Below are 23,580 nucleotides of genomic sequence, written 5' to 3'. Positions count from 1 at the left end.
TTTTCAACTTTGAGCCTCCAAAAGCTAATCTCCGATCACAGTGGGTTTTAATTTTTCACTAAATTAATATCTTTTAGAAATGTATTACGAGTAATATTTGGACTAATGCCTTCGTATATTGACTTTACACCCAAAAACGTTTTATTTGTTTCCCACTATTGTTTGACATTTCTTGATGAAAGCACGATCCTACTAGACTACTAGAGATATAAATTTTTTTTTTTATTTCCAATAATGCATTATTTTTCAGTGTTAATGAAATTATGAATTATGATGATCATCATATTTAGGATAATTACCGTTATTATCTATTGCAAACAACTTTCATCAATAGTAAAATAAATCTTCAAGTTTCTTTAAAAAAATAAATAAATCATCAATGGCAAGTGATAATTTTTATTGCCCCCCACGTATATTCTTTCATATACTCCGTACGTATATCGTTTAAATGTAATTTGCAAAAAAAAGAAACAAAAAAAAAAATTTAAAATTGAATTGGGAGCCAATAATATTAGTTGGCATGCATCTTTTAATTGGAAGCAAGAAAAGAAAATAAATCACAAAGGATTGAGTTGGACAGATGATTATTTTCTCATATTTATCACGAGTAGCACTTAATTTTTTTTTACCAAGATAATTTTCTCATTGTGTCATTATCAATCTAGTTATTGGGCCCTGTTCTCTTCACCTTAAAATAATAATATTAAGTAAAATAATTTCAGTTCAGTAAAAATAAGTTTAGTTCAGTAAAAATAATTTCAATTTAGTAAAAATAAATTTTATACAGTAAAATTCAGTTTTCTTAAGGAAGAATTATAATAGAAAATCTGTAAAAATCATTTCAGTTCAGCAAAAATAATTTCAGTTCAGCAAAATTAATTTCAGTTCAGTAAAAATAATTTAAATTCAGCAAATTTAATTTTATTTCACTTAAAATAATTTCAGTTCAACAAAAATAAGGTGAAGAGAACGGACCTTAATCTAATATGAGTCAGCCATATATAAGATTTTGTTTTTTATTTTATTTTATATATATATATATTTCTTTTTTTGAAACAAAGCAAGCTCCATACATATTTAAAATATTCTCACATTAAAAAAAAAAAAATTACGCCAAAAAAGTGATTTCTTGGCACCACTATTTGAAAAGCAAAATGAGAACATGTAAATGGTTGAGCCACACATCACATAAGAATATTTATTTTCCCACTCGATATTTTACTTTCCTTTTCATTTTTATTTAATATGGTGCAACCCCACACGATTTATTCCTTCCAAAAAATAAAAAATGGAATTTGTTTATTTATTTTTTATCCTTATACTCTCTAGATACAGCACTAATGTTCCATGAACCCTGCCACGCTGGCAATACAAATTTCCAGTTACTTGCCGTTGCTGAGCTAGAAAATACCGAGTAAAAGTCAATTAGTCAATTTACATTATTTTATCCTACCAACCCTCCCCCAAGTCTCTTTATTCTCCCTTAAGAAAACCTACCCTTTCAAATTACCCAAAAATACAGGATAATTTTATTTTTATATAGGATAAAAAAAAATTTAAAAAAATTCTCAAAAATTAAAAAATTTACAAAAACAATAAACTTGGTGTGCAATTTAAGAAACCTCACCCAAAAAATAATATAAAATAAAAAAATAAACAGAAAATTCCTTTTATACCCCTTAAAGGCCAAAAACCCTTCACCCCACCTATAAATACACAACCACATAAGTCATCAAATTCTTCTTCATCTCAACCAAAAATCAAATTCCTATATGTTTTTTTACAAATTATCATGAGCAACATCCCAACTTCTTTAATCAATTCCTCTCTTACTCTTTTTCTTCTCACTATTTCTTCTTCCGATCCTTGGCCTTTTTCTTCTCTTTCATTCTTATAACACATAATCAAATTAAACCTCACAAAAAACCTAATCTCAAAAAAAACCAAATCTTTTTGTTCATTCATACTAAAATTTGTTGTAATGGGTAGTGGTGAAAGACAACACATGAACTTCAACCTCCACCTCTCACACCTCCTCCACCACCATCACAATCATCATAATAATCGCGGTATGGGTGGCAGCGACAACAAGAGCGTACCAAAAGGGTGCATGGCAGTTTTAGTAGGGCATGAAGGAGAGGAAAAGCTTGAAAGGTTTATAATACCAATAGTGTACATAAATCATCCTTTGTTCATCAAACTCCTTAAGGAAGCTGAAGAAGAATATGGATTTGATCAAAAAGGTCCAATCACTATTCCATGCCACGTGGAGCATTTTCGTAACGTTCAAGGCATGATTGATCGTGAGCATCACCGTATGATGAACCCTCATCATCATCATAATCATCATCATCATCATCATAATTTCTTGTGCTTTAAGGCTTGATTTTATTTGATTGTGAATTGAAGGATCTTGATTCTTGTAAGTTTGTTGCAAGTTTGGAATTCAAGTTTAATTTGATTATCAAGATGTAAATTTTTAGATTCTTGATTTGTTTTTGCGCGTGAGATTAAATTCTCAAGTGATTAATTGTATTGACAATGATGAAAATTTTATAATATTAAATATATAGTATTATAATAATCTTTTAATTTCTTTAATTATTATTTGTCTTGCTTGTTCAAATTCATCAATTCAAATTGCGTAAGTGTGTCCAATGGTTAATTTGTTTCCCTCTGATAAATCTTTTTAAGCACTTTATTATATTTTTTTTGGCTTATTTTTTAATAATATTTATTTATTAATTAAGGGATATAATTTTTTTTTGTTTAAGAGTTGTGAGATGATTTCATTAGTATGTGACATCAACAATAGCCGAAAGTCCGAAATTTTTTTTTTTTTTTTGAATGGGAAAGTCCGAAACTAAAAGTGGAAGATTTCAAATTATTTCTCTCTGAAAGAACGAAATAAAAGAAGAAATAGTCATAAAATTGTTTGTGAATGTGAACACAATGAGGGATTACTTAGCTTGCAATTTGCAGCACCCAAAAAAAAAAAAAAACAATAATAATAATTTTATGACAATTATCTAACTGTAATTGACAAGGAGGTGTCTTTGCTTGTGTGGTTATGCAAGAATAAGTACAAAGGTAGTACCAAAAAATCTCTTTTTTTTTTTTTTTTTTTTGACAGTGCAAACTAAAAAAATAAAATACAAAAATTTAAAAAATACAAAATAAAATCTAAGCTCAACAAATTTCTTCCATTCCAGAATTTATTTATGTAAAAAGTTGGGTGGTGTTTGGTTGTCAAGGGATAGATTTAATTCCACATAGTTGGGTGGGGTCATGACTGTTGGCTTATAGTTTGGGACAAATAACACCAATCTATAACATACAATTGTTCATTGTCCCTTAAATTTATTCTACTATAAAAATGGACCCAAACATTTTGGGTCACCAAGTATTTGATTGCCTTAAAAATCAATTAGATTTCATGTTTTTGGGACATGCTTCAAACATCATAAAGCTAGCTTTGAAATTAAATTTATATGTATAGTCTTTTATCCTCCTCCACAACATTGTCACAAAAAAATGTTCCTCATAATTAATGGTCACAACCAAAAAATGCAATCATTTTTAATACCCATGTGAGATGGGCATCATTATTATAAAGTACATTCCACAATTATAGGAATATTTCCCTCTTTTGATGTTTATATGAATAATGGTTTGTCCTCAATTAACTTAAACTTTGTCATGGATTAGTGGAGATGAAAGTTGAATTAAATTCATAATATATATATTATCATGAGCCATGACTTAGATAACGGTAGACTTTCTATAAAAAAAAAATAGATAATATTACCTCTATTCAAAAATAATAATTGTACGTAATGTATGTCAAAATATTTCATAATTAAGGATGTTTATAAATTTCATTAACAAAATTCAAGAGGTGGTTAAACAGATTAATAAAGTATTATTATTCAAATTCTTCTTAAAACTTAAATTAGGCAAATTTATGTGTAAAAAAAAGGCAAATATAATGCTCTTAAACTATATGTTGGTGAGGAACTCACTTCGTAATTTTGAGGGTACAAGTTCGAGTCCACCTGTCTACTTGGGCCAGCTAACCTATGATAGGTATTAATTTAATTTATAAGGGTTCTTCACCTTACCAAACAAATTAAAAATGCTCATAAAATATAATATAATATATATGTGAGAGTTAAACAAGATCAACAATTTCCAAACACACACAAAAAAAAAAAAAAAAAAAAAAAAAAAAAAAAAAAAAATCAACAAAAAATTTAAACCACTTTTAATCTAATTTATTACAAACATTAAATCAATAAATACATATTGCTTTGTAGTATTTGGAATATAAATAAAGTGGTTTAAAGTCTTTTTGTATGTGGAGACAAGAGATTGAAATTAATTTAAAAGTTCCATCTATATATAGTTAATTATATATTTTGAGATTGAATAGGCCATCAATTACACAACTAATGTACAATTAATTAATTAATTGGTTAAAGTTTCAACTTATATCTTTTAGTAATTGTAGTTGCTTTATTAGTATCATATGGTTTGTTGATAGTTCATTTGTTGTCTAATGCATCACAAAGTAGGGAATAGATTCTTTGGTGACATTTTTTGTTTTCCTTATCTTGTTTTTACTTTATTTTTTCTCAGAAAAATACAATCGGCCTAGTAGCTAAGATTGACTCCGGATTAGTGTACAATAGTAGGTCACATGTTTAAATGTTCTACCTTCATTTGTAATTTGTATGTATAGTCTTGTGCAATTGCTTCAAGACTTATTAATTATTTTTGCTTAAAAAAAATACTATTTCAAAATTACCTCAATCTTTTATAAAATTAATTATTTCTTAAAAAAATACTATATAGTTAATACGCGATTAAATTATATCTGACTTCAATATAATTAGAGAGACTATGGGCCTGTTCTGATTGACTGAACTGAGTTAAACTGAACTGAAATGAATATTTTATGTAAGAAGAAAATTAAGAAATGAACTGAAAGTAATCTAATGAGAACAAGCCCTATATAATCATTAAGCCTAAATGGTGGAAATCGCTGTGTTGATTGCTTAATAGTTAATCCCTAATGAAAATTAATGATTTGAAATTAAAGTATTATTTTGGAAAGGTATGATGATTGAAGGAATTTAATTTGCTTACTTTATGGTATTCCTCATCTACTTTATCACATTATTATTTTACATACTTCTTATTCAATGTTCAAAGAGGAATCCTATTCCCTTGATTGATTTTTTTTTTTTTTTTTTTTTTGGTGTTTAGAGAGCCACAAGGGCGGGGTGAGAATCGATCCCAGGATCTCCTGGAACCGGAAGGGAGCTCTAACCACTTGAGCTATTCCCTTGATTGATAGAATTACATTTAACCAGCTATTCATGTTGGAATCCAAGTGATGCCTCAAAATTCTACACCCCAGACCCAACAAACATGGAAAACACTGCATTTTTGACTTTCAGTCATATTATAAGATATTTTGAAGCATCAATTATTTGTTTTGGTAAACAATATTTTTGTTTACCTCATTTTTCAACCAAACTAGATTAATTATTTGGGCTTAGTATGTCAGTATATGTGCCTAATTTCACACTTACACACATTTCATCTCCATATTTTTGCTTGGAAGCATTTTTTTTGAAATACGAGTAAAAAGTGTTTATACGTACTTAAAAACGGAGGGAGTAACAATTACATCAGCATACTTTATTTCATTATTTATACGTACTTCGTACACATGATTAGTGTTTACTGCATCTGCATGTGATCATGAAATTCTTCATCAATACCAATTAATACTCTGATTAATGTGATTATAATATAAGTTTCTTGATCAAATCTGAAAGCCACATAACTGGTGATAGAATAAAAAGATATGGAGATTGAATCATTGAAATGGAATAAACTAAGCATGCTTAATAAATAATTAAGGCCTTATATTAAGGAAGGTACAAATCAAATGATTAACCAAAGTACCAAACCACCCAAAATAATTGCAAAATTCAAGCACATCTATAGTTTTAATGTCGCTTTTGTCCTGATTTATTGGATGTTTGTTTGTTTTCATCCTAACTATTGTATGTACCACAAGTATTTGTTTGTTTACTTGTGTACTTACTTGCTTCATTTTAGCAATTATCCAACGTTTTGTTTGTTTGTTTGTTTATTTGTGTGCTTATTAGCTCCAAATAACTGATAAGCAATCACCCAAAACTTGATTTTTCAATGTAGACACATTGATAAGAAAAACTCCATATTTTTCTTGGTTTCTTTGAGTTTTGGGTGACGAGATAGTATAAAAAATCTATTATTGATATGGAACGTTCATCCTTGGATAAAAAAGAAAATAGATATTACTGATTAAAATATTGGAAAAATGCCTTTGAAGATTATCAATTGAGTCCGTATCAATTAATCTAACTATAGCGGATGAAAAACATCCATAACAAAGCCACAAAAGCTAACAAATTAATTAGATCATTACATGCCTAAGAAAATTTAAGTATTTACTTGTAATTTTTTCGATAATTCATCATTGTTCAATATATTGATAAAATGGAAAATCATACGTACAAAAACCATCATACCAACCTCCAAATCCATCAAACACTATGGCATTACTCACATCAAAGAGGGAGGAGAAAACACCAAAACATGAAAATAACATCCAAACAATAATAGTATTGCTTCTCGACTAACTAGTTACCCTTGCTTAGCTAAAGTGTCACTCATGCCATATTGTCATACGATTTTTGACCTTACACTTGTATCAATATACAAAAAACACAAAGTTGTTCAAATTATTCACTAAAAGTGGTTTTAAAAATTAATGGTTTAATTTAAACTTTATACAGTGATGCATGATCTAATTAATATAATCGATTATTGTATATGAACTATGATCTATGATAGAGTATAAATTGATGGTTGAGTAGGTCCTCCAATATGGTATCAGAGCCAAGTTGGAGGACCAACTCAACTAAAAACTTAAACTGATGATTGAGTCCCAAGAATATGCTATATACACAATTAATCTAAAGAGAGTCATAATAATTCGCTATAAGATACAAAAATTTACATATTACACCATCATGCGCACACATGAAAATACACACATCACAAACAAAAACTAAAGAAATTAAACCCAACACTTGTTTATTGTACATTACCAAAAATCTCACAAAGTTTTTCGACCTTATCAATAACGGACGAAATGGAAAAACAACAAGAACTAGATCAGTCTTAAAGGAACAAAGAAAAACAAGAACACATTTGCATGTTGGCCAACCAGAGAAAAGCATATATACTTTTATAGTTGTGTAATATATACTTGTATTAGAATAGAAAAAGAAATTTCTGGAGAAATAATTTGTAGATAATCTGTCTATTGAAAAACTTGCACAAACTAGGCATAATCGTTAGCCAAGTCCCTACCAATGTCAATCTGGCTTGACTTCTAACACCAAATGGGCCCTAAAACTACCACTTAATTGTCATGTACTAGCACTTGCATTTGTCACTCTTTGAATTTTTAAAAAGAGTGACCAAGTCGCAAAGTCACATGTAAGATTAAGTACTATCTCCGTCTATAAGTAATTGTCGTACTATCCCCGTTTATAAGTAACTGTCGTATTATCATTAAGTCTTGTAATTTTGGATATATTACGTTATACTTTATGTGTCTTTGTTTTAATGGTTGATTCCACTTCACTTAAGATAAAATTTGAACTTTTGTTGTTAGATATCCAATGAAATTTGGGTTTGATGACTCTTACTCTAGTTGGAAGATGTCTAATGATAACAAGTGGAGCAAGTGCAAGAAAATTACTATCACGTCTATTAAACATGTCTAGATCAAGTAGAGATACCTTATACTCCATAAGTGGAGATAACAAGTGGAGTAGTTTGATGTACCCATCTAACATAAATGGGGAGCCTTAATTGTATACAATTTTCTTACAAAAGATTCTTCAAATTTTGACATGTAATACTACCTCCGTTTCATATTTTTTGCAACTTCAGAGTATTATTTGTGAAATATAAAATATTCTAAAGTTGCAAAAAAATATAAAACGGAGGTAGTAAGATTTTTTATTTGAAACTTCTTATGGTAGGATAATTAAATAATTTGGGCTTCATATAAGTTCACATAAGTATGACCACCTATGTTGGGTGTTAAGCCCCAAAGCATTTGTCTGCTGGATTGGCACACTATAATCTTTGGAATATAATCGAGCATTAATCTAGCAATTTTTGGTATATTTATCAAGTTCGAGTGGAAGAGAGCACAACTCAAGTACAACTTTCAATATTAAAAACGACCAGTAATAAAAGTGGTAGGAGTACTTTTTTTGTGGAGATTGTACTTTTAGGAGTTGTACCTATGATGTTCAATAGATCCTTAACATAGTTATCCTCGCGAAATTCAGCCAAGGCCCTACGAGGATATCAACTCCATTAGCAGAAGCCACTGAACAATTGAACATAAGCATAAATTGATACAGCCATACAGGCCAAGTAACACTGATATTGAAGCGGCTTCTCATACAGTATTACAATCATCATTTGCTTACAGAGGAGACTACAAAAGCTAACTCAAAGTATGAAACATTCTGAGTTTTACAGAAAAGCCTTCAAGCATCAGATTCTAATCTTCTATGCTGCAACTCTGCAACAACTAATATCCAGGCTATATTAAACAGCTGAATGTTTTACAGTCAGATTTTTCAACGTTGTCAATATATATGCAACCCCCCAAATTGAAAATTTACAAAATTTTGGGGAGTAGAGGTTGGGGAGCGTAATTGCTCCCCACCAAGGGGTTTCCATAACCCCATCACTCCAAATCACTGATAATCCAGTATTAGTTTTCAAAAGGAATTTCATTTGTGATGGTACAAAATGCATGCCCTGCAAGTAGACTACTCAAAAAGCTATTGTCGTCCTGTGTTGGAGCCCCGTATTGTTACACCATGCAATAATTTGGTGTAACCAATAAAATTAATGTTTCCATCAGAGCTGCGTATCCAATCCTTGACTAAAGCATGAGCTGTCGTGCCCAAGTTCAATTCCTGTGCATAATGAGCGAAAATATTTAGAGACAATAAGTTGAAACCGCAAGGAAGATAGGAGAAAGTTGATCAACTAAATGCGTACCCTTGCAAAGTCCTCAACTGAGATCCTCTGGTTACCTTCCTGCTCAAAATACTGAAACGCCGTGGTAGCAATTTTATCCCAGTCATCAAGAGCCTCAAGCTGATATACACTGATTGCTGCAGCACAGAACTCTTCAAAATCTATCTTCTTGGAAGAAAATGGCTCCATCTACAATAAAAGGCTCGATATGTAAGCCTTTACTTAAAATATACTTGGTTCCAATGTAATTAATGATTAAAAATGTAAACTATCAAGTAATCAAACTTAGACATATTAAGCTGTCTTACAAAAGTAAGAAAATCAGAAATTCTGGCGTCAATCATGGCATCAGTTGCATTTCTCGCGAGGGCCTTTATATAAGTGACATGGTTACAATTAAAAAAGGGAACGCTCGATTAGAATTTTCATCTATCTGAGTATAACAGTTGGAAAATTAAGGGTGGGGGTTGCACTTACAGCTTTAAAATTCTCAAGAGAGACAAACCCATCTTTTGGCTCTAAGAGCCTAAACTGTGCTTTGAGGTAAAAGAGCTCATTATCTGTCAGAGCTTTTGAAAGAGCCTGCAATTATGCACATAGTTATTGAATGGTAACGGATTTTATGAAGATTAATACACGAGGCATTGTCATAGAAAAAACTTGAGAGACCATAAAGTTGATGTGTTTGAGAGACCATAAAGTTGTTTCAAAGAATTAGCATCCTTGATCGTGTTGAGATGTGTTGAGATAGAGTAGCAATTCAACATTCAAATGAGTTGATGTGTTTAATAGACACATTGCTGACAGCTCTTTATTCATGAGAGCAAATGCTAGAGCCATTATAAATATAAGGATTCACTTGCAATGTGGGACAAAGTTTAGTTTAGCTTATGACATGCACATCAGAGATAAAGGTTCACACCTTTAGAGCTGCTCGTTTGAGAGGGGTGGCACGCATATATGACCTTATTAGCTTGATCGGGAACATATCTAAAGGAAGAGGTCTGTTTTCATCTCTTAACCATGGATGAGCTGCAAGCAATGTCATCAGTGGTTATGTCAGGAGAGTAATTAGGTATATGAGATATAAGGAAGCCATAAACCATTTACATAAACCCAAGCAAAAGAAAGTACTCACCTAGTGCTTGTGCTGCCGTCATCCTTTTCCTATAATCCTTGTTCAGTAGCCTTTTAACAAAGTTTTTGCCCTCTGCTGATATATTGGGCCAAGGAATGTCATCAAAATTAGGATCAGCCCTTAACACTGAACTTAATGTTTCTGATTGAGTCTTTGCGTAAAAAGGTCTGCTTCCACACAACAAGATGTATGTTATGACACCAATGCTCCACATATCTGCTTCAGTGTTATATGGTCCATGCAGCACTTCAGGTGCAAGATAAGTAGCACTTCCAACTACATCATCAAGCCAGCGATCTGCACATCAAAAGAAGTTTATTAAAACTATCCTCAATGTTAAATAGCACTCAATAAGTCCACAATACACAAATTTTTATACATCAGATTAAGTAAGTTGAGAAACACTCAGACAGTCAGATGACAGGTTCAGAAATCTTTGTTGTTTAATATTGCGACTTAGATTTCTCATTTTTACTCGCACCACAGTTTCCTTTAGTTTATAAATGCAGCTTATTAGTTTTGTTTGTGGTCAATTAATTTCGACTTAAGTCTATTTTGGGAATTATTCACAGATGATGGCCATAAGGTGGGAATTATTCTTATCAAATTTTCCAAAATTTATTACAAAGTTATAAAAGTAGAACTTCAAATCTTATTAACTTAATTGTAGTTATCGCAAATGCTAAAAGATGAAGTTGCCATTACCTGGCCTGACATAATCAGAAAGACCAAAATCTATAACCTTTAAGCGCGCATCATCATCCTTTGTAGCAAAAAGAAAATTCTGCCAAGAAATAGGGTCCTCTGGTGGTTAACAAACCTCCAAGTAACTCCTTAGCTAAAAGCATAGAGCCACAATGACAATTCCATACCTCTGGTTTTATATCACGATGCACAATACCCTGAAGATGGCAAAATGCAACTGCGGATAATATTTGCACTACAATTTCCTTGGCATCTTCCTCAACATATCTCCCACCTCTGGAGCTATTAAACAAACAAAACGAGGCTTATAGAAAATAAGTATAGAAATGCATACAATCCCCCCCCCCCCCCCCCCCCCCCCAAACATAAAACCCTCCCCTGGGAATCAACGAGACTGCACCAAAATTTTACCTTAGCGACAGCCCACCACCTTCGCACAATCTGCAAGTCGAAATAGATGTGTCAAATTGTGTCTTTTCTTCACCACTCAAAAAGACTGATCAGAGAACAAAAATATAGCTAAGGGCATAAGTGCCAAACTATAGAACAAGTACAATAATAATGATTCTTTTTTTTATTATTGGTTATTCAAGTCACTTGTACAAATATGAAAGAGAGGACATCGTGTCTTAGATAATAGATTGATAATGGATGACAATAGAAGATAAATACAAATGAAAATTAGAAACCATATCAATGAATTCTACAAGCTGCATTTATCTGCAAATCCCGGTAAAATGTTAAATCATGCAAAATCTGACAAAATGTCAAAAGCATATTCAATAGCAACTGATTCAAAAGCTAAAACATGTGGTAAGTGTGCAGAATTCAGGAAGCACTTACTCCATGACTATGTAGACGTCGTTAGCATCCTCAAATGCATCATAAAATTTGAGCATATGCGGGTTACCAGACAATGCTTTCAACATTTTCACCTCCCTGCGGACATCTTCAATTGCAACAGCTGAGGTCATCTGCACAAAGGCATCATTTTCATAGCTTTCATTAATTATTACTCATCAAATCTAAGAACTAGATAGTTTTAAAAAGCAATACTTATACTAAAACCTACTTCATACATTATACTCCTACAACTCAATTAAACTCCAATCAGAAACTACCATCAGTGGAGATCATTAAAGGCAAAGAGTCTCGAGATAGAAGCAAAACATTAACTAATCCCTGTATCATGATGTTGCCACTGTTGTTCCAAGTTCGATATATAAGACCAGCATTTCCAAAATATATATCAATTGCTACACACACAGGCAGAGATGAACCAGAGCTTTTAAATGATATATAAGCACTTCTCAAACAACCAAGCAAAGTGCAGCCTCAAATTGTACTGATTTTGCACTAGCTTTGCATTTAGAGAATAACAACCGATGAAGGACTCAAGATATACAAGATAAAATATGAAGCATTGATAGAAATATTAAGGTCCCAAGTCAAAATGGGGAACAAAAATCTCCACATTAGTCCCAAGCTCACAATCTCACATAGATGATCTCTGCTTCCCCTCACTACATAGCAATATAGCATCGAAACCAACCTCATAAATATTTCCATTTCAACCCTTCAATCTAAATTATCAAATCAAATGATAACATAACTACAAAAACAAAGATCCTAAGTCAAACTCCACAGCCAAATAAAATAAGTTTGTCAAATAGACTTCTTAGTTCTTAACAATTTTTGAAAAAAACAACAAACATGATCAAGCATATAACATTATATATACATAAACACCACATTTCATCAGTTAATAAACAAATAGTTGCAGAATTAACCAGCAACAACCCAATCAAACACATACTCACATGTACAGTCCAAATCTCATAATTTTAATACTCAAAATACCCACCAAAAAATCCAACCCCAGGTACAAACAGACAAAAATGTACTAACAATCAAGCATAATTTAACAATAAACCCTAAGCTTATATTCAAATTGATCAATCTCGCACACATAACAACCTCGCAAACTCAAATCCACCAACACATACACACATAAATACATTAACATAGTCCTCCTCGACTCCTTTCACCATCAAACAAACCAAAATGCTTATGCCACATACTGCCACACCTTAGCTTTAGAAATAATCTTGACAGCAACAGAAACACCTTTAACATCCCCTTTTATACCCTTTGCCCAACAAGTATGACTAAAATGCCCTCGACCCACTTCCTTCCCTAATTCATATTTTGCCTCAAAATTCTTGGAATACCCAAAATTCTTGTCTAAACTCATTTCTCTTTCTCTTTCTTGCTCCACCGTCCTCTCCGGCGTAACCCCACCATTCTCCTTCCTCCGCCGCCGAAACGCCGCCATTATAGGCTTTGCCGGAGACGGCGGCGGGAAGGGCCATTTCATCATTCTCCTTCCCGGAGTTCTCCCCGGAGAAGGGCTTAATTCGGCGGGAAAAGGGCTAGGAAACGGCGTCGTTTGTACACTCGCCGGAGTTGGGTCTTCAACAGCGTCGTTGACCGCCAGTGAAGTAGTCTTCTTGCTGAAACAGTGCCCCATGATCAGACGGCCAGGATTGGTTGAAAATCACGTCAAATGAGATGAAAAAAATTAAAAAGTTTCAATCTTTTTTCTAGAGAGAGAAGATGAATTAAAGATGAGAGTTTTTCAAAGTAGAGGGAAAAATTGAAGTTGTTCGCATTTAAAGTTTGGAGCTTGTTTGGTGTCTGTGTGATAAATTGGCAATTTGGCACACTATAATTTTTGGAAGATAATCTAACATTCTTTTTACAGTAGTACGTATTTTAAGTTCGAGTAGAAGAGAATGGAATTGCATTTATGTTTCTCACACTTGCATTTATGTTTCTCATAAATGTTTCTCATACTTGAGAAACATTTATGTTTATGTTTCTCACAATGACAAATATCGTAAATAATGGCAAATTTTTTACTCTTATAATTTTATTGTTTTTTTGCTGACTCGCCTTCTTCCTCCTTCTTCTCCTTCCATCTTGGTCATCACCACTTTTGTGACCTTTTTCTTATTATCAATGGCGGATGAACCTCAACACGACAACACCATAACAAATACCATGCCCAACACCACATGCACTTCATGCATTTTATGAGAGTAATTTATCTCCCAATAGCTTACCAAAGTGTAGGTCAAATAATATGATATTTTTATTTTAAGAATACCAAGTAAATAGAAACGGATAATGTATAAATTACTCCCTTTGTCCCAGAATATCTAACACAGTCAACATTGCACACATGTCGATGCACTAGTTGGACTTTATTTTTATATAATTAAATATTAATGAAAATTATTGTAAATATCATATTATAAAACTTCATATTAATACAGTACCTATCTAACAATATATTTTATAATAAAATATGTTTTTATTACGATGGTAAAATATTATGGTCAATGATAATACATGAATAATGAAACGTCCTAAATATTCTGGGATGGAGAGAGTAATGGCATAATTAACCTTTTATTGATAGGTGTTTGTCATTGTTTGAAAGAGTTCACTCCATGGTTGAAGAATTCGTCAATCTGCATTGTCGAAAATTTCTCAAACTTCATTATTGAGGAGAGAGAACATTAGGTATGTTTGACCAAAAGGGGGAAATTACAATATTTCTCATGTTGAGAAACTTGTATAATCTCAATGAAAACACGGCCTATGTATTAAAAAGTGGTGCTCACTTTTTTTTTTTTAAAGTGTCTCATTGGGTGTGTGTAGAGATTTAGGCCAAAGAGTAAACTAAGGCCTTATTCTCTTACGTTGAAATTCAGTCATCAGTTCAGTTCACCTCAACTCCTAATTTCCTTCTCTTGTACTCCCTCCGTCCCTAAATTACATTCCTCCTTTCTATTTTTGGTATTCCAAAATTACATTCCTCATTTCTATTTTTGGTAAGTTTTTTTAGTAAATCAACTCTCTTTTTCTGTTTTATATTTAAAACTTTCTCACTCATGCTTACCTAATCTCACTCATAATCCTTGTGCCAAATTACAATGAATATGATTGGTTAAAAATTTTCAATTAGGAGCATGTGATTGGTCCTTTTTTTTGCAAAGAATTGATGACATGTCATGAGTAATAACTAATCTATCTTTGTACTTCCCATTGCATTATCTAATTATTGTTATTTGTCTTATTCTTCCCTTCTTAATTCCCGTGTAAATTTCCAAAGAGGAATGTAATTTAGGGACGGAGGGAGTAAAATATTCAGTTCAGTTAAGCTCATCTCAGTTCAGTCAATGAAAATAGGCCCTAAAATAGGGTATGTTTACGAATAAAAAATTGGAAAAGTAAGAAAAGAAAATAAAAATGGGAGACCACTTAATTTCATATACTACGTAACATGGAGAAATAGTAAGGTCGAAAGAAAGAGAGAAAAATAATTTATAATGTGAGATACTTTTTAAATTTGGAAATAGGGCATTATAAAAAAATAAATAAAACCGCTTTTGAAAAGTGGGATATTTAAAAAAACGGAGTGAGTATATTTTTGTGTAGAGAGAGAGATTGTACATTTTAGAGTTTTACCTACAGTGTTCAATAGATCCTTAACATTGTTGTCCTCGCGAAATTCATTCAAGGCCCTACATGGGTATCAACTCCATTAGTTTAAGCCACTGAACAATTGAACATCAGCATAAACTGATACAGCCAGACAGGCCAAGTAACATTAACATTGGAGGGGGCTTCTCATACAATCATCATCTGCTGAAGCCTGAAGGCGAAGAATTCCTGTATACAAGAGGGGACTACAAAAGCTAATTCAAAGTATGAAACATTCTGAGTTTTTCAGGAAGCCTTCAAGCATCAAATTCTAATCTTCTATGCTGCAACAACTAATATACAGGCTGTATTAAACAGCTTAATGTTTTACAGTCAGATTTTCCAAGGTTGTCACTATATATGCAAACCCCCATATTGAAAATTTACAACATCAGGGGTGAAAAAATTGAGGGGTGGAGGTGGGGGAGCTCAATTGCTCCCCGCCAAGGGGTTTCCATAAACCCCATCACTCCAAATCACCGGTAAAACCGTATTAGAATTCAACAGAATTTCATTTGTGATGGTACAAACTGCATACCCTGCTAGTGGACTACTCAAAAAGCTATTGTCGTCTTGTATGGGAGCCCCGTATTGTAACACCATGCAAGAATTTGGTGTAACCAATAAAATTAATATTTCCATCAGAGCTTCGTATCCAATCCTTGACTAAAGTATGAGCTGTGGGGCCCAAGTTCAATTCCTATGCATAATGCGGAAAAATGATCAGAACGTGAAACCACAGGAAGAATAGGAAAAAGTTGATTAACTAAGTGCATACCCTTGCAAAGTCCTCAACTGATATCCTCCGGTTACCTTCCTGCTCAAAATACTGAAACGCCATGGTAGCAATTTTATCCCAGTCTTCAAGAGCCTCAAGCTGATATACACTGATTGCCGCAGCACAAAACTCTTCAAAATCTATCTTCTTGGATGAAAATGGTTCCATCTACATTAATAGGGTCAAACTGTAAGCTTGTACTGAAAAATTACTTGGTTTTAATGTAATTAATGATTAAAAATGTAACTTTAGTTGCATTAATATTCTTAGTTTGTCAATATATCAGGTAATCAAACATTTAAACATTAGCTAATAAGCAACTTTGACATATCAAACTGTCTTACAATAGTCAAAAAATCAGAAACTCTGGCGTCTTTCATGGCATCAGTTGCATTTCTCACGAGGGCCTGTAAATTAGTGACATGATTAAAATAAAAATTGTAAGGAAAAAAAAGGAAGCTCAATTAGAAGTTTCATCTATCTGAGTAGACCAGTTGGAAATTTGAGGGTGGGGGTTGAACTTACCGCTTTAAAATTCTCGAGAGACACACACCCATCTTTTGGCTCTAGGAGCCTAAACTGTGCTTTGAGGTAAAAGAGCTCAGTATCTGTCAGAGCTTTTGAAAGAGCCTGCAATTATGCACATAGTTATTGAATGGTAAGGGATTTTATGCAGAGTAATACAAAGTACATGTTAAGGGGAGATCAATCTCTATTGTTATGGGCATTGTCATAGACTCATAGGAAAACTTTATAACTTTACATGCGGATTCATTACTATTACGGTCATTTGTTACAGCCTACCAATATCTTGAGGGGCCACAAAAGTTGTTTCAAAGATTTAGCATCCTTAATCGTGTTGAGATAGAGTAGCAATTCAGCGCTCAAATGAGTTGATGTGTTTCATAGACAAATTGCTGACAACTCTTTATTTATGAGAGCAAAGGCTGGAGCTATTATAAATATAAGATTCTCTTGCGATATGGGACAAATTTCTGTTTAGCTCATGACATGTCAAACCTACAAAAGAGGTGCACATCTGAGATGAAGGTTCTAACCTTTAGAGCTGCTCGTTTGAGAGGGGTGGCCCGCATATATGACCTTATTAGCTTGATCGGGAAAATATCTAAAGGAAGAGGTCTGTTTTCATCTCTTAACCATGGATGAGCTGCAAGTAATGTCATCAGTGGTTATGTCAGGAAAGTAACTAGGTATATGAGATATAAGGAAGCCATAAACCATTTACATAAACCCAAGCAAAAGACAGTACTCACCTAATGCTTGTGCTGCCGTCATCCTTTTCCTGTGGTCCTTGTTCAGTAGCCTTTTGACAAAATTTTTGCCCTCTGCTGATATATTGGGCCAAGGTATATCGTCAAAATTAGGATCAGCCCTTAACACAGAACGGAATATTCCTGATTCAGTTCGTGCATAATAAGGCCTGCTTCCACATAACAAGATGTAAGTTATGACACCAATACTCCACATATCTGCTTCACTGTTATATGATCTATGCAGCACTTCAGGTGCAACATAATAGGCACTTCCAACTACATCATTAAGCCTGTGATCTGCACATCATAAGTTCTATGAATCAATTCTCAATGTAATATTTGTCCACAAATATCTAACACATCAGATCAACCATAGGCCACAACAGCTGGGTCATGAGCAAGAACATTAAACAATTTTTGAGTAAGAATGATATCAACTTTTGAACTTTAAGACATCGGCTATAAATAAATTCCACCATTGGATTATTAAATAAAAATATTCCTGGATTCCTAACTTTGGGGGGTGTCTTCACAAATGGTCCTAGGTGACCTATGCCATATTGAATAAGGAAAACAACTTACATCTCCTAATAGGTTAATATGGCCTCACCACCTCCCCCAACCAAAAAAAAAAAAAAAAAAAACTGTTGCCCTGTCCCCAGAAACCACAAATCCACTCTCACTCTAGCAGCTCAGACGCCACGTTTTGGAAGCAAAAGTGATTTCTTCTCTTTTTTCAATATCAGCAGCTCTATAAAGTTGCGATGCAACAAATTAATATAAGCAACTTCCTGAATTCAGTTCAAGCATGACTATGCTTCTGAATTCATTGAGAAACACTCATATGACAGTTTCAATAGTCATTGGTTGGCACTTGGCAGAAGGCTGATTTGAAGCTGTTTTTAGTGTCAACTGTCAACAGCACATACCCACATAGTTTATTTAAATCTTTATTAAGCATAGTATAGGGTTTCTTTTTATTTGGGGAGTAGGGCTCTTTGTTGTTTGACATTGTGACTTAGATTTCTTATTTTTACTCACACTACAGCTTCCTTTACATTATTAATGCAGCTAATAAGTTTTGTTGTGGACACTTGAGTTCAGTTATAAGTAATGAATCTAATGATCTTTCAATAAATCACAGAGACAGTATTAGTTTTTTGGTGGTGCCTCCAAATAGTATGGCCCAAATTTAACTATATGCTCACCTTCCACTAAATTATCATCATTCTATTTTTTATCTTGAATAAAAAAAATAAAAGTTTGCAACTTTTTTTATTGTGTTGATTTAAATTATTTTTATTTTAGTTAAAGATGATTAATTTCGACTAAAGTAAAATCAAGGATTGGGAGGTCAATTAATTTCAACTAAAGTCTATTTTGGGAATTATTCAAAGTTGATGGCCATAAGGTGGGAATGATTCTTGTCAAACTTTCCAAAACTGATTAAGCCAAAGTTATACAGCAGAACTTTAAATCTTATTTACTTTGTAGTAGCTATTGCAAAAAATAAAAGATGAAGCTGCCATTACCTGGCCTGACATAATCAGAAAGACCAAAATCTATAACCTTTAAGCGTGCATCATCATCCTTTGTAGCAAAAAGAAAATTCTGCCAAGATATGGATCCTCTGGTTAACAAACCTCCAAGTAATTCCTTAGCTAAAAGCATAGAGCCACAATGACAATTCCATACCTCTGGTTTTAGATCACGGTGCACAACACCCTGAAGATGGCAAAATGCAACTGCGGATAATATTTGCACTACAATTCCCTTGGCATCTTCCTCGACATATCTCCCGCCTCTGAAGCATAAGACAAATAAAATAAGGCTTACCAAAAATTAGTCTAGAAACTCATACATTCCCCCCCCCCCCCTTCCATCCTCCCCTGGGAATCAAGGAGACTGCATCAAAATTTTACCTTTGCAAAATTCTATCTAATAGCTCACCACCTTCACACAATCTGCAAGTCAAAATAGACGTGTCATAATTTATCACTTCCTTCACAACTTAAAAGACTGATCAGAAAACTAGAATATAGCTAAGTGCCAAACTATAGCACAAATACAATTATATTGATTCTCTTTTAATTATTCAAGTCACTTGTATCCTCAATAAGTCTGAAAGAGAGGAGATAGTGTCTTAGATAATAATGGATGACAACTAGAAGATAGTACAAATTAAAATTAGACACCATCTCTATGAATTCTATAGAAAGCTGCAAATATCTGCAAATCTCCCATTACAATGTTGTGTCATGCAAAAGACAAAATGCCAAAAGCATATTCAATAGCAACTAATCCAAACGTCAAAACATGCATTAAACGTGCAGAATTCAGGAAGCACTTACTCCATGACTAGGTAGACGTTGTTAGCATCCTCAAATGCATCATAAAATTTGAGCATATGCACGTTGCCAGACAATGCTTTCAACATTTTCACCTCCCTGCGGACATCTTCAATTGCAACTGCTGAAGTCATCTGCTCAAAGGCATCAGTATCATACATTATTACTCATTAAATCTAAGAAGAACTATTTAAAAAAAAAAAAAAAAAAAAAAAAAAACAATACTAATGTTGAAACCTACTTCACAAAGTATACCCTCACAGCTCAATAAAACTCCACTCAGAAACATCAATGGAGATCATAGAAGGTTAAGAGTTTCGAGATAGAGGCAAAACATAAATTAATCCCTGTATCATGATGTTGCCACTGGATTAATAAGTTGTTCCAAGTTTGTTATATAAGCCCAGCATCTCCAATATATATATCAATTGCTACACACACACACAGATGTAACCAAAGCTTTTGAATGATATATAAGCACTTTTCAAACAACGAAACAAAATGCACCCTCAAATTGTACTGATTTTGCACTAGCTTGGCATATAGAGAACAACAACAATGACAAAAACAACCAATGGACTCGAGATATACAAAACAAAATATGAAGCATTAGGAACCAAACTCAAAAACACCCAAATCAAGATGATCTCTGCTTCCCCTCAATATATAGTTCTGAAACCAACCTCATTCATATTTCCATTACAACCCTTCAATCTAGAATCAAATCAAATGACTACATAACTACAAAAATAAAGATCCTAAATCAACCTCCACAGACAAATAAAATAAGTTTACAAAATAGACTTCTTAACAATGCTACAAAATCATCAATCATAATCCAGCATATAAAATTATACATACATACACACCACATTTCATCAGTTATTAAACAAATAGTCACACAATTTAAGAAGCAACAACCAAATCAAACACATACTCATAAGTCACAAGTATAGTCCAAATCTCACAATTAAAAACTCAAAATCACCCACCAAAAATTCCAACCCCATGTACAAACAGACAAAAATGTAACAATCAAATATAATCCAACAAAAACCCTATGTTAATTTTCAAATTGATCAATCTCGCCTACACGAACAACCTCCCAAACTCGAAACCACCAACAATCCAACATACATACCTACATTAACAATTTAACATAGTCTTCATTTTACCATCAAACTCAAAAATGAAACAAACCAAAATGCCACATACCACCGCACCTTAGCTTTAGAAATAATCTTGACAGCAACAGAAACACCTTTAACATCCCCTTTTTTACCCTTTGCCCAACAAGTATGACCAAAATGCCCTCGACCCACTTCCTTCCCTAATTCATATTTTGCCCCAAAATTCTTGGAATACCCAAAATTCTTGTCTAAACCCCTTTCTCTTTCTCTCTCTAACTCTCTCTCTCTCATCCTCCCTTCACCTTCCTGCTCCACCGTCCTCTCCGGCGTAACCCCACCACTCTCCTTCCTCCGCCGCCTCAACGCCGCCATTATAGGCTTCGCCGGCGACGGCGGCGGAAAGGGCCATTTCATCATTCTCCTTCCCGGAGTTCTCGCCGGAGATGGGTTGATTCCGGCGGGAAAGGGGCTATGAAACGGCGTCGTTTGTACACTCGCCGGAGTTGGGTCTTCAACGGCGGATGAAACGGCGTCGTTGACCGCCACTGAAGTAGTCTTCTTGCTGTAACAGAGCCCCATGATCGGACGGCCAGGATTGGTTGAAAATCACGTCAAATGAGATGAAAAAAATTAAAAAGTTTTAATCTTTAATTGTTTTTTAAGAGAGAGAAAGTGAGCTAACGAAGAGAGGTTTTTCAGAGTAGAGGGAGAAGTTCAAGTTGTTGACATTTAAAGTTTGGAGCTTTATTTTTTAAGGTGACACGGCGGTGACCTACTTTGGGTGAATGATGGGTTTTGCACCGTTGATTTGTGAGGTTGGGGGGTTGACTGATATTTGATTGGGTCTTGTTGTGTGAATGGTCAAAGGGAGGAAGGTGTTGTATGTTTGAGGATGGTCGGCTGTTTTGACAATTTTATTATAGTTTAGTTGTTTAATTTGTATACTCAATTGATTTCATACTAATTCAGTCTTTCTTGTAAGATTCATTGCAATTGTTTATGGTAACTCCATGCTTCATGTAGAAACTTTGGGGTGATGAGGTTAGCGTGTGTGAGCTTTTGATGTGCTTTTAATGAGTGTCTAGTTGTCGAAATTTATGTTAACTTATCGTTACGTTTGACCAATGTTGTTAAATGAAATGAATGTGTATTGGCTGCTTTTTGTATGTAGTTAAAATGGTGGATCGAATAATCTTTGTTACCTGATAAGAAATCAACAAACATTAGCTGGTTTCAAAAAAAAAAAAACAAACAAACATTAGCTAATGATCTACTCGTAGTGTTGTTAATTACAATGAATGTGATTCACATGCACTTTCACTTGCTCTCTCGATATGAGTATAATGACGGATTTGATTTTTGTTTTTTAATGAAAAAAGAAACCCACATTAGTTGATGACCAAATCTTACAACATATGTGTATGAGTGAAAAATTGCAAATCACACAATAGCCATTTATTAAGTTACTAGTCTAGTACAACATGTGTTGTTGATACAATTAATTCTTTATAATTAGCCATGGGCCACATGCAATGGCTGTGTAAAAACCAAATAAAATACAATGCATTAATATTTATAAAAAAAATTCATGTGTACATGTGACTATGTGAGCTAAATAGTGTGTTAAGTTGAAATGAATAATGTACTGATTGAACAATATGGTTGTGCTTTTTGAGTGGTAAAGCCTTTTGGCCAGTGCAATGCACAGGTTATTTATATAAAATTGTATTGAAAGATAAATGAGGAAATATCAGTAAGTCATTATAGGGTATAATATGTAATCGGAAACATGATTAAAGAAATTAAAATTTTGGATTTTTAATCGAAAAAGAGGCTTAAATAGAAGGTGGAAGGGCTAAAATTAAAGAGAGAATAGGAAAAGGTTGAATTAAAGGGGAGAGATGAAGATGAAGAGATGAAGTCTGTATGGAAAATAAAAAATAAAAAAAAAATGGTGTAATAAAAAATTAATAGTGTAAGATGATATGTGGCATTATGGTTAGAGAAGTGTAATAGAATGGATGGAGACATGTGCCTTTCTTAGTTTCTTGGTTATAGTTTTTAAATACCAACAAGTATAGATTATTACGTAGTATAATAGATTGATCGTTTGGGTAATAACTAGGTTTTAACTCGGACAATATCCTCAATTAGGTGAAATACATATATAGGTTAGATATATTTTATATTTAAGATTTTTTTGCAAACAAAATTGAACATCATCCCTAAGTCATTAGTTTATTTCATTCTTCAATTGTTATGAGAGTTTATCTTTGTGTAAAAAAATTAGCATATAAGTACAATGGTTCCTGAAGCAACACCGGATCAAATGGAAGAGGAGTGGGCAAGGGTGAGGGAGTGGGCTGGACGCCGGTGAGGGCGGGGGCATTGGAAAGGTGACTGGTTGGTCTTGGGTAGATCGACATTTTTAAATCATCATGATTATGATGGTTTCGAGGAGAATTTTAAAGTAAAGAAAAATATAGTTAAATATTTAGTCAATAATTATCATTCATTTTAT

The 23,580-nt window shown here is 33.3% G+C and overlaps 2 protein-coding genes and 1 pseudogene across 2 annotated transcripts; 1 reads left to right on the top strand and 2 right to left on the bottom strand.

Moving 5' to 3' along the window:
* Positions 1-1,981: 1,981 nt before the first annotated feature.
* LOC145607455 (auxin-responsive protein SAUR32 pseudogene) lies at positions 1,982-2,386 on the top strand (annotated as a pseudogene).
* A 6,260-nt stretch (positions 2,387-8,646) lies between these two features.
* LOC145606647 (CDPK-related kinase 6-like) lies at positions 8,647-13,686 on the bottom strand. The gene is made up of 11 exons (XM_081662453.1): positions 13,068-13,686; positions 11,822-11,952; positions 11,390-11,419; positions 11,146-11,260; positions 10,979-11,057; positions 10,274-10,570; positions 10,058-10,167; positions 9,613-9,717; positions 9,444-9,506; positions 9,157-9,324; positions 8,647-9,071 (listed from the first exon to the last, which is right to left on the bottom strand). The coding sequence occupies exons 1-11, from the start codon at positions 13,506-13,508 to the stop codon at positions 8,934-8,936; spliced, it is 1,677 nt and encodes a 558-aa protein (XP_081518579.1). The 5' UTR covers positions 13,509-13,686; the 3' UTR covers positions 8,647-8,933.
* A 1,925-nt stretch (positions 13,687-15,611) lies between these two features.
* LOC145609168 (CDPK-related kinase 6-like) lies at positions 15,612-21,816 on the bottom strand. Its single transcript, XM_081664715.1, has 11 exons — positions 21,153-21,816; positions 19,933-20,063; positions 19,504-19,545; positions 19,277-19,385; positions 19,114-19,192; positions 17,582-17,878; positions 17,366-17,475; positions 16,833-16,937; positions 16,652-16,714; positions 16,308-16,475; positions 15,612-16,229 (listed from the first exon to the last, which is right to left on the bottom strand). Exons 1-11 carry the CDS (start codon positions 21,636-21,638, stop codon positions 16,092-16,094), a joined length of 1,728 nt encoding a protein of 575 aa, XP_081520841.1. The 5' UTR covers positions 21,639-21,816; the 3' UTR covers positions 15,612-16,091.
* Between the last annotated feature and the right edge of the window lie 1,764 nt (positions 21,817-23,580).

The sequence above is a fragment of the Chenopodium album genome, chromosome 23 (genome assembly GCF_948465745.1).
Source record: "Chenopodium album chromosome 23, dcCheAlbu1.1, whole genome shotgun sequence".
Classification (NCBI taxonomy): domain Eukaryota; kingdom Viridiplantae; phylum Streptophyta; class Magnoliopsida; order Caryophyllales; family Amaranthaceae; genus Chenopodium; species Chenopodium album.
Note: the sequence above shows the minus strand (reverse complement) of the source record. Positions and strands in the feature narration are given on the sequence as shown.

Bases quoted from the DNA above. Each gene is read 5' to 3' on its own strand.
- LOC145606647 (XM_081662453.1), bottom strand. From the start codon at position 13,508: ATGGGGCACTGTTTCAGCAAGAAGACTACTTCACTGGCGGTCAACGAC. The intron at 11,420-11,821 runs GTAAGTGCTTCC...TTCGACTTGCAG, and splicing joins GACGTCTACATAGTCATGGA to ATTGTGCGAAGGTGGTGGGC. The intron at 11,261-11,389 runs GTAAAATTTTGG...TTTGTTTAATAG, and splicing joins GGTGGTGGGCTGTCGCTAAG to CTCCAGAGGTGGGAGATATG.
- LOC145609168 (XM_081664715.1), bottom strand. From the start codon at position 21,638: ATGGGGCTCTGTTACAGCAAGAAGACTACTTCAGTGGCGGTCAACGAC. The intron at 20,064-21,152 runs GTGCGGTGGTAT...GCCTTTGAGCAG, and splicing joins AGATTATTTCTAAAGCTAAG to ATGACTTCAGCAGTTGCAAT. The intron at 16,476-16,651 runs GTAAGACAGTTT...CTATTAATGTAG, and splicing joins TTTCTGATTTTTTGACTATT to ATGGAACCATTTTCATCCAA.